General features: G+C 41.1%; 1 protein-coding gene across 9 annotated transcripts in view; it reads right to left on the bottom strand.

The window, feature by feature from the left end:
* EEF1AKMT1 (EEF1A lysine methyltransferase 1) overlaps window positions 1-13,658 on the bottom strand; it is a 93,621-nt gene that overhangs the window by 66,375 nt on the left and 13,588 nt on the right. For 2 of the 9 annotated variants that reach the window (XM_069202275.1, XM_069202269.1), the window contains exon 2: window positions 2,268-2,431. In XM_069202275.1, the coding sequence (XP_069058376.1) occupies window positions 2,268-2,417 (150 nt within the window). In that variant the 5' untranslated portion in view covers window positions 2,418-2,431. Of the gene's footprint in view, window positions 1-2,267; window positions 2,432-7,114; window positions 7,156-8,345; window positions 8,606-13,658 lie in introns of all 9 variants that reach the window. The other 7 variants (XM_069202268.1, XM_069202272.1, XM_069202270.1 and 4 more) reach the window with 7 other exon arrangements.

Genomic DNA, 13,658 nt, shown 5'->3' with positions numbered 1-13,658 from the left:
CATGTAAGTTAGAATTAGAGATGCAAATAACTCAGTTTACGAGTACAAAGGATTCCCAAAAGATGACCTTACACTCATAAATCTTTGTACGCATGGGCATATTACCCCACAATGTAGTAATATTGCACGTCCACGTCCCACTTAGTTCCAGGATGAAGTTTACCTGGTAAGTTTAGCAATACTAATAAAATCAACAGATTGGGTGTATTTTCTAACTTTTCTACTGTGGGCTCATAAATGGAAAGGTCAGACATTTATTCTTGCTAAAAGCAGGAGTAATTGGTGTAGGAGTAACGGAAAGGGTTTTCTGCACAAAAAAAAACTGGAGCAAAACAAAGGAAAAACAATTCACAAAGGCAGTGACGTTTCACAGTAAGCGATGGGCAAAGTTAGTTGGGATACGTATAGAATGGAGATGGTGGCTTTAATGCGACACTGAAGAAACATCTCACTTCCAATGATCTGTGTAATTAGCTCTTGCTTTTGAAAACCAAGAAAACACATTTGAGGAAACGCTACAGATGAGGAAATGCATCTGTCGGAAACACGAAATTCACTGCAGGAACGCAGAAGTAGGTCTTGAAACTGGCAACAGTTGCAGTTTTCCAGGTGTACTTCTGGAAAGCTTTGTAAATGTATGTAAGTTGTAAATCATCATGTAGTCCAGGTCGTAAATCGGTGAATGCAGAAATAGGGCTTTGCAAATCAAGAACTATGAGTAAACGCTTCTGTTTAGACCTATAAATGCAAGGCTCCGCCCAGCACTTTATAAGCCTATCAGAGATCGAGTTACATTTGGGCAGAACCAGTTCTATTCACCTCCCACAGAAGGCACAGGCCAACACCAATTCTCTCCTCATAACTAACTCACAACTTTACGTATTTTTAATGTCAGTTGCCCACTTCATTGTTGTGGGCATTTTCAAGTCACACGATGAAATGGAGCACGTACAATGGCAGTGTTAAATTATCATAAATATAAGTTCCAAGGAGTTTCAAAGTTTATATTTTAAAATATTGCTTGCATCGATGGCAAGTAAAGTAAGCATACTGAATTGTAATGTTCTCAGAAATAATGATGCAATAAACACACCCTGAACATTTTCAACAAAAATTAATGGGGACAAAAAAATAGAAAAACAAAAAGGCCATAAAAAAGAAACCCCATTTTGGTAAAACTCTTACAGGAAACACGATGATGAAAAAGATTACACTCCAGCCATTCGAGAAGCATACAGACGTACCTTAGAATAAACCAAATCTGCAGCTGTGTTCAATGCCCATTAGCTGAACAATAAGCCAGAGCTAGAAGCTGGTGGTAACTGCTCACTCAAAACCATGAAATCACGGCAACTATAAGAGCTAAAACAGGAGGAGTACTTTAATCCCAGTTTAACACCTGGGAGTTACATAGACCCAAATGCACAATTGTTACCAGCAGCACTTTGCAAATTTTACATGTTTCCTACAGATATTTCCTTAAAAGACCATGTCAATGGTTACTCATACTGGCATTCAGTAGAAACATTTTTTGTCTATGTTATTTTAATAATTTTCCTTGATTTTCATTTAGATATTAGTCAACATAATTCTTGGCATTTTTATTAAACGGATTTGGAACTTCCATTCTTCAAATGTATTGTTATTTGGACTGTCTGCCTTACACTCCTTGATCACAAAAACACTTCTGAAGTGAGCTATCAATCGGTGGGGAGGGGCTGGGGGGGGGGGGGGGGTCTGTCGCACACTATTTAAAACCTGCCAGTAGGATTTCTTAAATGGACTCTTTAAGACCTGAAAAAATACAGACTGGGTAAACCTTTAGGACCACAGACGCACACTACACTAGTCCACAAGTCTAGGTTCTCAAAGGGGACTGGAATGTTCAGGAAACTAGTCTGAAAGAGTGGAGTATTTTCAGCACAGACCATGTACTATGTATACATGATAGATAATCATCGCCAAGGCTGAGTGACTAGAATACATTTAAATTGCTGCACATTTAGCTACATAGTTTGATATGGCGCTGATCGGAGTATTGAGCCAAGAAATTTCTGTTGTACTGGTTGGGCTACGAATTAGGAGTTCTGTGTGGATATCAAATGGTGGATGTTGAAATCTGCTTAGGAAGACCCAATAACCAGTAGAGGATCTTCAATCAACAGTGAGAAGTAACAAAAAAGAAGCACTGACCTATACTTCAGGAGTACTGAACTATTCACCTCTGTTTTACGTTACTGAACATAACAGTGTCACATCATGCTTACCCAATCTTCTTCCACTGAACCAAAAGACTGGTTTGTTAAGCCGTGAGATGTACTTAAGGTGTTCTTCACTTGCTGTTCTGCGTAGAATTCATGCAGCGCAGCCAGCGCATGGGAAGAGAGCTGTGGCATGCCGTTGTCATCGTCGTCCATTTAAAAAAAAATATCTAAACAACAGAAAGCAAAGCTCGCTGAAAATCTAAACCAAATAATTTAGACTTATCAGAAAACATTGTATGATATAACAAATCATGGTTATTAAGTGCTAACAATGTAACGATGAAACAAACACCAATCTGGAAGAGCCACATAAAATATATACATCATATACTTTTGGTCCATTGAGTACTTGACATACATTCTGGAATAGGGCAACAAATCAGATATAGAAAGTTCATCTTACTTTGATCATCAATTTCTGGCTGTTTCTGCCCCTGTTTTTTTAAACCTCTGTCACTACTAGCCAGTTATCAGTTTATCTACTCCCCTCTTGTAGCAAGTATTCATTCAGTACTAAAACTTGAAGATCAGCAACCAATAAACTGGTTATCTCCTGGGACACTTAAGCTGTGTAGACCAACTTGAGCTTCAGTCCACAGTTTTGATTCCACTTTCAGAAATATAGCACACTTGCCTATCAACAGAAAAGATGTAGGATCCCTACCCCAACCTCTCCCTACCGTTTTAAAACAAGCAAAATATTGCATGCTACTGTAGAAGGCAGCACATCCGGTCCACCACACTACTCTATAGAGTCTGCTTTTCATCTCTTGGCACTAGCCTCTGGGAAGGCCCGAGAAGCTCTTGCAGGCTGCACAGACAAGCTGGTCTACGCCAGGAAAGGTACTAAAGAGGCTGCTTCTGTATGTTCAAACGGAATACTAGTTTTTGCTAGACTGTGCTTTAAGCCACTGCACAGGAACTTTCACTTCAATTTTCGATGAATCCATTCAAGTTTGTTTCTGGGCAACAAAGCAGGTCAAATCCTCTAGGTTCCCTCATCATTCGGCGAGTTTCAGTAGCATAGGTATCAAGTACATAGGTTTATCAGACCCTATACACTCTCCCCAAACAACTGTTGGGGTTACTCTCCAAGACACAGGAACCCTCTTCAGGAAATTTACTCTCCCACTCACTATGGCAATCAGATTTTAACAAGGTGAGCTATTTGTATGGCCTATTGTCCCGGTCTTGTGAGAGACTTTCATCTGCCAAAGTACAGGTGTTCTGTTCATTCAGAAAGTGAATGAGCAATAAACATGCCTTAAAATGTGTTTTTATCTTGTCAGATTTACTGTGCACTCAAAGGCAGAGGTCAAATGTCAGCTTATGTCTTTTTACACATTTCTGTTTACTTTATCCTGGAGAATAGTGTTTTACTTTTTTTTCTCTGACAGCAATGTTAGAGCATTTTGTAAATTAATCCATCTGACAATCATGCTGGGCACACAATATTTAGTTTTATCAGTAAAACTGCATGTCAGTGGAAAGGTTTGTGGCCATTTCAATAGCCTATATCTATATATAAATGATAGTTTGCTACCACATCATGCTTTTGAAATATATATATTAAAAGCAAGATTTTTTAAACATGAGCTGAGAAACAGTCTTGCCCCTGCCCTGATGACAGTGCTGTCAGTTAACTGACAGGCATGTCAGGGTCATGTGTACCCTATGTATGGGCTACATTTGTAGTATACATGAGGAGATCAGGAAACATATTGAATCAAAAATTAGTTTAGTGTACAGCTGATATGCTGAACTCACATATTTGAAGGTGGCCTCGTGAAAATGAAGAAAAGGGCGATTCAGTGGAATAACAATTTACCTAGGATCACACAATTTGAGACAGGCTTATGGGTCAAGTGCACTGCAGTAAGGTTGAGTAGATAATTCAAGTCACCAGACAAGTAGATCTGGTAACATTTTTCCTGGAAGTTAATGCTTCTTGTGGACTGCAGCACCTACTCTGTCATCCAGAGAGTGGGCCTGCAACACATGGCTGCAGGCCTACCATTTGTAGTCTGACCATATTGACCTAAAATCCAGTTGTAAAACCTGTTAAAATGACCCTTTTTGACAGGGGAAAACCCCTGCTTCTAACTATTATTACGTCACTCCTAAGTACACCTTATTGCCCACAAGGTAGGGGCATGATATTTAAAAGTGAAATATTCACACAATTACAGTTGGCATGTTCCTCCAGTGACTACCCCCCAGAAGCTGTTTTCACTGGCAGGGCTGTATCTGAATCCTAGCAAATGTCAAAATTCAGATTATAAACTTTAATCTGTAATTTTTGACAGGGATGGCTACAAAGTCATTCAAAGACTATCTTTAATACTGATTAAAAATCAAATGTGATTGTAAACATAGTTTTTTAATAAATACTTGGGAAAAATAACTTTTAGAAACTACCTTTTACCTGCCTGAGCCTTCAGTATTTAGCATTAGCTTACTCACAGCTGGTCTCTCAGTACTTGACCTTAATGAGATTTGAAAACTGCTCCCACAACAGAAAAAATTGCCTGGGTAAGGGAAGGTGTGTTTTCTTCCCTTCTAGGAATACCACTTAGGGTGGACCTAGGGCCATCAATATCTTTTAAAAGGCTTACCCTTTCAGAAGTAAACTTAAGGGAAGACCTGGGGAAGGCAAACCTTTGTACATTCAGCCAGGCTGGCTCCAAACCAAGCAGGAGAGAAGCTACCCCCATTCAGTTCTGATTGGCCACAAAGGAGGGGACTACGGATTTACCTGGGCACACTGTTGGACGCCAGACACACAGGCTCTGCACAAGGAGAGAAAGGGTTTCCCCATCTTGGATTTTAGGAGTGAGGTGCACTGTGGGATTATCTGCAGTAGAGCAAAGAGGAGCTGCTGAAAAAGTGTGCAGGGTTGCCCCTGGGAACTTTTACCCCATCTGTTAGGGAGGAGGCAAGAGTTCCACCCACCCACTACCTAATGCCAACCATATATGTGGCACCCTTCTCAGAACACTTTCTGGACCTGTGGAAGATCAGAAGAGGATTGAGGCCTGAGATGTGCTCTGAAGGACTGGACCTCTGCTACTTTTTGTACCCAGGACTCCAAGGATCAGTTGGCTGACCTCCCTTGTTGTTACAAGGATACAAGAAGCTGAAGAGCCACTTTTTCCAGGATGACCAGTTCCTTAGTCACAACCTGACCCTGTACACAGCCTTCACTGAACCAACCCCTGAAGTCCTAAGAGCCCTTCGAAGTCTGAGAGGCTTAGATGAAAAGATGAGGAAAAAGGGACTGCCACTGCAACATTCTGGGCCTTAGAAACATCTGACTTCCAGCTTCTGAAGGACCAGGAAGAACCACCAGAGCCAATCCAGCAATGGCAATACTTCGCTGGGTTGAACAAACACATCCCTTACAGCGGTCCCTCAGCGAAAAGGCATCTGACTTAGTGGAACCTTCTTTGGACATAGCTTAGTGCCTTGTCCTGCTGGAAAAATCAGAGCCCAATTTCAGAGATTAAGTTCCTTAGGTTTAAATCTTGACCAGGCAAACATGCTGAAAAGATCTGACTGAAGCAACAACCAACATTAGCAAAAAATGTGATTTTTAACACCAAAATCAACAGCTTCAGCAGGCCCTTGCTCAGTGACTAACTTAAGTGAGAAATTCCCAAACACATCCTGCTGCCTTGCCATGCTAAGAGATTTTGGGCCTGATTACAATTTTGGAGGAGGTGTTAATCCGTCCCAAAAGTGACGGTAAAGTGAAGGATTTTCCACCAGCCGTATTACGAGTCCATTATATCCTATGGAACTCGTAATACGGCTGGTGGTATATCCGTCACATTTGGGACGGATTAACACCTCCTCCAAAGTTGTAATCAGGCCCTTTGTTTTTAATTTTGCAGTGTAAGTCTGAAGGTAAAATCATGATCGGTCACTACTGCTTGGAGTATCCGACCTCTTGATCTACTGCAGTCAGCCTCAATGTGCACCTGGGTCCTGGTTTACCATGTCCACAGACTATTATTGGAACTTTTTGTCACAATTGTCACTTAAAACTATAGTAACTCATATCTCTGGTTCTCCAAAGTGGAGTTTGATCATTTTAGTGTTGTTTTGTTTTTTTAACGTTTACTCTGTTTTTCTAATTTTGTTTGGGATATTTATGATTTGGTGTTTTGAATTGATTACAGTATTGATAGTGCATAACAACCTTATACAATGCCTAAGTAAGCCTGTCTGATCTGTGTCTTAGCTATGACGGGGCTGAACTCCGGTTAGTGACTTTTGGGGTTCACCGTTAAAGGATAAATGTTACTATTCCTTAACATGGGCAACCACCCACTCTAAATAATAATCCACTTTCTTACAGAAACATATACCACTGATGTCCACTTTCAAAATCATGTACATAAGTGCAAACATATTAAATAAATGGGTATTTATATATATTTAACCTTACTAATTGACCTCTACACAGTAGCCCGGAAAGCAGACCTGCAAAGCACACATTAAGTCAGGAAGTTGTCATCACTCTGCAGTGGACCTGGATACAGCTGTAAGTTGCAGGTGACTTGTCTGCAACTGAAAACCTTTGTTGGTAGGATGTGAGGCTTCTCATTTCAGCATGAGAAAGGCAGGAGAGGGACCGTTGGATGAACTCTTCTCTCACGCTTTATCTTGACTTATCACATCACGGGTGACTTTGTCAACAATGCATCATCGCCCAAGATGGCTACAATCCTCAGACATGTTGCACAGCACGGCTATGTACTGCGAATGTGTGAAAAGGGCTGAAATGAAAGGACCCCTTACACATACGAAATCCATTGACAGAGCCAGGAACATACCCCTTCACTTACCATCTGACAAGCACACTCTGCACTATCAGCAGCACCAGCCCCTGAAAGGGAAACAGACAAAATGACAGATATGTCATTTAGTCAGTTTACATTTCTAATGTTTGTAGGTGTGAAAAGCAGTTTGTCTTTCTGTGTTGAGTATGCAGAGTCCTAAGTCCCTGTGAACCAGGTGTCACTGAACAGTAGCAGACCAAGTAGAACTGAAACTAAGTTGCCAGATTGGTTTTAATTTGTGTCAGCCCTTCTATTTCCTTTAGGTTATGCAAGTAGATCATTTTGAAAATAAACAGTACAATTAAGCATGTCACTAATTGCAAAGGTGTGAACCCTTTCAAAAATTGTGCTTTCTTTTTACTGATAACAGTGATTCGCTATAAGGTTATTTTATATGCTTTTCAGACATTAACTAGATTTGTGTGCTTATAACATTGCTTTTATGTTTGAAACCCACTTTTCTGTAGCTGCCAAATGGTCATGGGGGAGGTGCATTTTTAAACCAATAACATACTGTACTATTAGCTTGTAGTTTTGTTTCTATATTGTAATTACTTGTTCGAATACCTCTGTATTGAATTACTGATGACTAAAAATCCAAGACTGGCTAAAGGTGTTACACACAGCCCAGACATGTTTCCCGGGTCCTTGTCTGACTAGCTATTCAAGGCCAGATATTTTCTTTACATTCTGAGACTTTTAGTCTGGTTTATCCAATTAGAAATCCAGGACTACAAGCTCCAGAAAGCAAAGGAAAACCAGTCTGGAGCAGCTAGTCACACATGGAAACATGGCAGCTATGTTTTTACAGAAGAGAAAAAAAGTAAAAAGGCTCTTATTTGTGCTGCAATCTTTGCACATCGGTTTTGTCATTACATCAGACAGGGCACAACACCTTTACTTAAATCTCTTTACACACCTTTTATCATGTGGGGATGTGGGTAACTGTCCTCTCTGCACTGTGGATGGGTCACCACATCTCCACTGTGTGCCTCCATGTCAGGTACATATAACATCATAAGCAGTAGCATGTGCACCCAGGAATAAAATATTTCTAGCTTTCCCGTCAATAATTTTTCAATTCTATTAACAACATGGAGGCAAGGGTTATGCTTCTCTTTCTTCACTTTAATTTTCTCAGCAGCCAATTAAAAGTTTTTCTAAAAAATACTACATTTCCCATTAAACCCAATGTATCACGTAAACAACCATAGAGATTTAGCTCTATTTAACTTACTAGAGACATTCCCCCTCCTCTTTCTTTGCAATGAGATAAGCAGTAAAAAGCCTCATAACCTGCGAAGACAGGATCAACAACAGAACAGAAATAAACTTGCTATTCCAACAATATGGTGACTTCAGATTCATAACTCCGAGGACCTCCAGCGATCACAGCAGACCAGATAGGCTTCTGACCAGCTTAAATGCAGGAAATCGAAAACGAAATTCCAGAATTAAAACCACAGGCAGCTTGCTTGATTCATTTATCATCATTCCCTAAGAAGGAAAAATGTCAAAGCCATAAACACTGGTCAGAACCAGAAACATAAAATCATCATATTCTCAACAGGGAGGGAAGCAATATATAGAAGGATATCATTGATAATCAACAAATACATCAAAATGACATTCCACAAGAAAAATACAAAATAAGTATGCAGGTGGAGTAATACTCGCCTTCGTGTCCTTAATAGAATTGAAAAATTATTGACGCAAATGCTCGAAAATCTTTTATTATAGGTTACAACCGGAGGCTCTGATTATGCTTGTTTAAAGCCGAACTGAAGCAATATCAACAAGTGGCTTATAATAAAATTACTTGAACGTAAATCCCGATGACCAATTTGCCGCCTTTAAAATGTCTACTAGATGAGAAGCCAGGGGAAAAAAAATCAGATGCCATGGTATCCCTTGCAAAATTAGAACCAAATCTAGAAGCATCAATACCTGCTTCATTCAAAAGCCATTGCATCCATCTGGCTAAAGTAGTTGAGGAGACTGGGCAAAAGGTTTTTTGTAAAGAAATTAACAATTTACCCCTCCATATCGGTATGAAACTCTGCAGTACTCACCTCGTACGCTTTCAAACACTGCACCCAGCTTAGAATTATCAGAAAAACTAGGGTAAGATACCGACCTGGAATTACATTTGGTACGGCGAGTGATGGAAAACGTCACCCCTTCTGGTGAAAAGGCTCTACCTGCTAAATCAAGAGCCAAAGTATGAAACTCTCTTATAAGATATCACACGCAACACCATGGTAAGCATAGAGGACAGTTGCTTTCTGAACAAATATTTATTTGCAGACCAAGAATCCAAGAAACGTAACATTATGTTTACCCTCCACAGACAAATGACCCACCGAAGTGACTGATCTGTAATTGTTCACTGACCTGTAGGCCATTCCAGAGGAGGCTAAAGATGACGAGAAATTCAAGACCAAACTACAATCCACTGAAGAGCGCCCCCTTTGGAGTTTGTGTGACAATAAGGGGACACTCCCCCTCCTGGATACCTGTGGCTAATAGCCTTCAGGGATAGAGCCTCCACAAGGTATTTCCTCGCTTAAGGTAGGCCCATTTTCCTTTCTCTCCAACTCTTTGGAGTAGGTTCTCCTTTTCTAATTTGAGACTTAGGGATCCAAGGCCCTGCAAATGCCCGAGACCTTCCTTGGCTCATCACAGAGGGCAGAAACATGTTGGCAACCGATTTTTAGATAGGTGACCCAGTGAGTCCTTGTTCTCACGGAGGTGTCCCATTTTTGTTTTTAACCACGCCAACAGACACCACTATTAAAAGTGTACTGTCACACAGGTGACTGTTTAGGTGTTTTTAACTATACCCTAGGTTAGCTGGATCACACATCTTTCCAGATCAGAACAAATTTACGCACTCCCTCCTGTTCTTTTAACAGTGAGGTTGAGTCCGCCCAGGTGGCACTGTCCTACCTGGGTGGGGCTAGGTGGTCATAAGATGAAGCAAGACACTATATAGTGTGTGAGACCACCTAGTCCATTAAGGAAACTTCCCCCTCCATCGACATCTGACTCTCCACAGCATTTAGCAATTCTTATTCACCTAGTAAGGACCAAGAGCAGCAGGGGGATAAAGCACATCTCCTGTTAGCATCTCCCCAGCGATAAGGGATTGTTTATGTATCTGCCGACACAAGTCTGCCACATCATCAGATGTTTAGGTACATACCTGCATCAGGGATCCTACATGAGCCATATAAATACATCTCACACGGACCAGGTCATAAGAGATGTTCCTTCCAGATCTCATCTATGCTGCACCTCACCTTGCTGCAGAACCCAGCCTTTGTGTCTCCACAGATTCTGACCTAGAGACCTCATTCCAAGGTAAGGAGGGGTGGGGGTTGCTGCTCATGAACATGGTACTGGCAGATAAGGCTCTCTTCGGTAGGAATTTCATTTCTTATGCTTATTGCAATATGGTGGGAGTTTTCATATTCACAACTCCCATCTTCACGATTTTGCATTTATTATTGCTCATTATCCTAATCATTGCAATTCATGCATTTTACCGTAGATTGCAGACTTTTCAATAAATCAATTGAAACCCCTCCTGCATCTCCTTCATTGCCTATGCGTGTATGAGACTTACTGCTAACAAGAGAAAAGGGTGACTTCCATTCCACCACAACCGCACTGAGAAATCACATCTAGGGTCCATGCATGAGGCTGCCAGAAATCACCTTTACTGTCCGAGTTTCGGTGAGGTACTGCTTGTGAGCTGGGAGGGTTGGGATGACAGTTATAACTTGTTGTAGGAGTGAATCAGTCGCCTACAAACAAAAGTGTTGCCGCCCCTAAGCCAGCAGTCTCGCTAAGAAGCAAGAGTCCAACTATGACAGTGTTAATATTACTGTAACAAAGCTATGACTGTATAATAAGATAAGGTACCTAACTGACTGCAGAGCAGCAAAGAAAAAGGAATAGGGAATGTGCACAGCAGGTTATATAGAGCTGAGTCTCCATGCTTGTTCAGGTGATACATTGGTATTCATGTGAAATGTAGTGTTTTTGGAGCTCTCTTTTAACTGGCTGCTGAGAAAATTAAAGTGAAGAAAGAGAAGCATAATCGGACCCTCTGGTCCTGACACTGAAGTTGCACTGCACAGACCCTGACATAAAAGAGCAAAGCACAAGCCGAGCTCTCATGTATTCCTCTTCCATGTGCGAGTCTCTTATGGTTCATGTTTTTTTTTGCATTCTGATCTTTGTGGGATGCTAATTCCTATTTAAATTCAGGACTACAAGTATCAGAATGGGGAAAACTAACTAGAAGACCTACTTGTGCAAGGAAATAATCTCTTGCAGGGGCAGGCAATGCAGACACAGGTACAATCATACTGGAAGGATAGGCAAACACAACCAACTTCTAAAAAACATTACACTGCGTTGGAGGTGATGGTGAGGGTTTGGGTGCGGGTTTAGTGTCAAACATAGCCTCAGGCACTTTTACCTGCACCCAACCCGTCCTCTTAAAAAAAAAAGATAGAAAAAAAGAGCCTGCCACAAATGTCCTGTGGAGGTTTTGCACCCTGTAATAGGCATTAACTGTGCAGGGCCTGCAAACACAAGCTAGAAACCCACTATGTGAAGTGTTTCCAACTCATCTTTTCTTTTGTGCCACCATGTGATGGCTGCTCTTTGTCACAAAACTGTGTGAAGTGAGCTGATATTACTAGGGAGGTCTGAAACATTTATAAACAGAAACTCCGGGAAAAGGCATATGGAGAGATACCCAATCGCATGCAGTGGCAGGTAAATGCAAGAAAGTGCACAAACGTGTGCCGAATGTGTGCACATATATCGATATAATGGGTAAAGGTACTTAGATTGATGGTACTGGAAAGTGAAAGAAGGAAGGCAAGCACTTACTCTGCTTGGATCGGGACTCAGCGGCACTGTAAAATATCTGGACCCCTCTAGAAATCATGTATCTCTTTTATTTGACAATCTCCAGAACACCTAACTTCTCTTCATTTCTCACAGACCCAAACACGCCTATTCTTCATTTTTGGTATCCCCAAGCAAACACAGACAGCATAGCGGAAGTATCATGTCATCATTCTTTAGGACATTTATTAGGACAGCAAGCACTGGCAAAGCCAATAGGTCTCAGCAATGGCCAAGCTTTTGGCATTGTCAATGTCAATGTTTTTTAGCCGTATGTTTCTGAGGTTGCGGATGTGTCGTGTTGCCGGTGTTAAAATATGTGTGTTATTACTTTTGGGAAAGTGCCTCTGTGTTATGTGTGCATGTTTGTATGTTTACACACACACACACGGTTGTGTGATATAGCAGTGCTAATGTGTGGGCTGCCTGTGCATGTGTGTTTTGTGAGACCCAAGGTGCACTCTGAGACTGACCACTGGACAGGAACATTCCAGGTAAACTGTGTTTTTTAAAGTTATCTGCAATGACCCCAGCTATCTGCTCAGGGCTTGCTTTCAACCCTTCATTTGTCATCTGCTTAAAGCTACAAGCGTTGGTAATCAGAAGAGAGCGTTACTCCCTAATTTGGAATGGATTAGAAGCAAGGGTCAAATGCGGAGGCATTGCCTGCAAGCCCAAGTGCACCATGCACTTGCTCAGCATTAATGGGTGTGATCAACTACACACAAAAAAAACGGTCTCAAATGTCAGATCGCACATTGCTGCTATTAGGTTTAGTGAGTTGAAGTCTGCAATTTTGTACAGTTCAAAGGTAAGATGATGATTGTCACTACATACAATATGTTCACCCTCTAAGATCCCTTTTTCTCCCCAGTTATTACTCTCATCAGCAGCCCTTAACCGTTTACACGCCTGCTGCCCTCTGACCCCTTTTAACACAAAAGGCAGGAAGTGGAACGTAAGAGAACAAGCATTTGCAATGCAATGGGTCTCACGTTTGTTCGAGTTAGAGCTATTAGCGTTGTAAATTCCTAACTGGACTTTTCTTGCCACATAAATTGAAAATGAAAAGTAAAACAGTTGACAAAAGCAAGTCAATTCAAAGCACCACAGACGCCATGAGTGTGAGCACGAGAGTTACTGGCTTCCTGCGTGAAAGTCTAGAAAGGATTGCGGCTTGGATGAAAGGAAAACCGAAACCAGAGGAGGGGCCATCACGCACTGTAAAAGGAGGAAGTGTGACGTAGTGTGATAGCCAACAAAAATGTTCACTTAGTGAAATCGCTTGGGAACTCGGCACACAAGGAAGGACATTTCACAAAATGTACCAATGAAAATTAAGCATTTAAAACAAGCACAACAAAGAATGAATATTAACAGTGGGAGTGGTTAAAAGCTCACAGAGAGATTACAACTGGCCAGAGTGCTTGTGCACTCAACCCTTAAAATATTGTGTTATTATAGACACACTGTACAGACGCCACAATAGACTTTTCCTACAAAATCCGTACCACTTTGCAATTGCATACACACAAAAAAGAAAATGCCAGGCTTCAAATTTTTTAAATACCGCCTTTGCCTCCATCAAAATCGGAGAGGAGTCAATCTGTACGTGCATTTAAAC

The sequence above is a fragment of the Pleurodeles waltl genome, chromosome 8 (assembly GCF_031143425.1).
Source record: "Pleurodeles waltl isolate 20211129_DDA chromosome 8, aPleWal1.hap1.20221129, whole genome shotgun sequence".
In the NCBI taxonomy this organism is placed as follows: domain Eukaryota; kingdom Metazoa; phylum Chordata; class Amphibia; order Caudata; family Salamandridae; genus Pleurodeles; species Pleurodeles waltl.
This window is presented reverse-complemented; position numbering and strand designations above follow the sequence as displayed.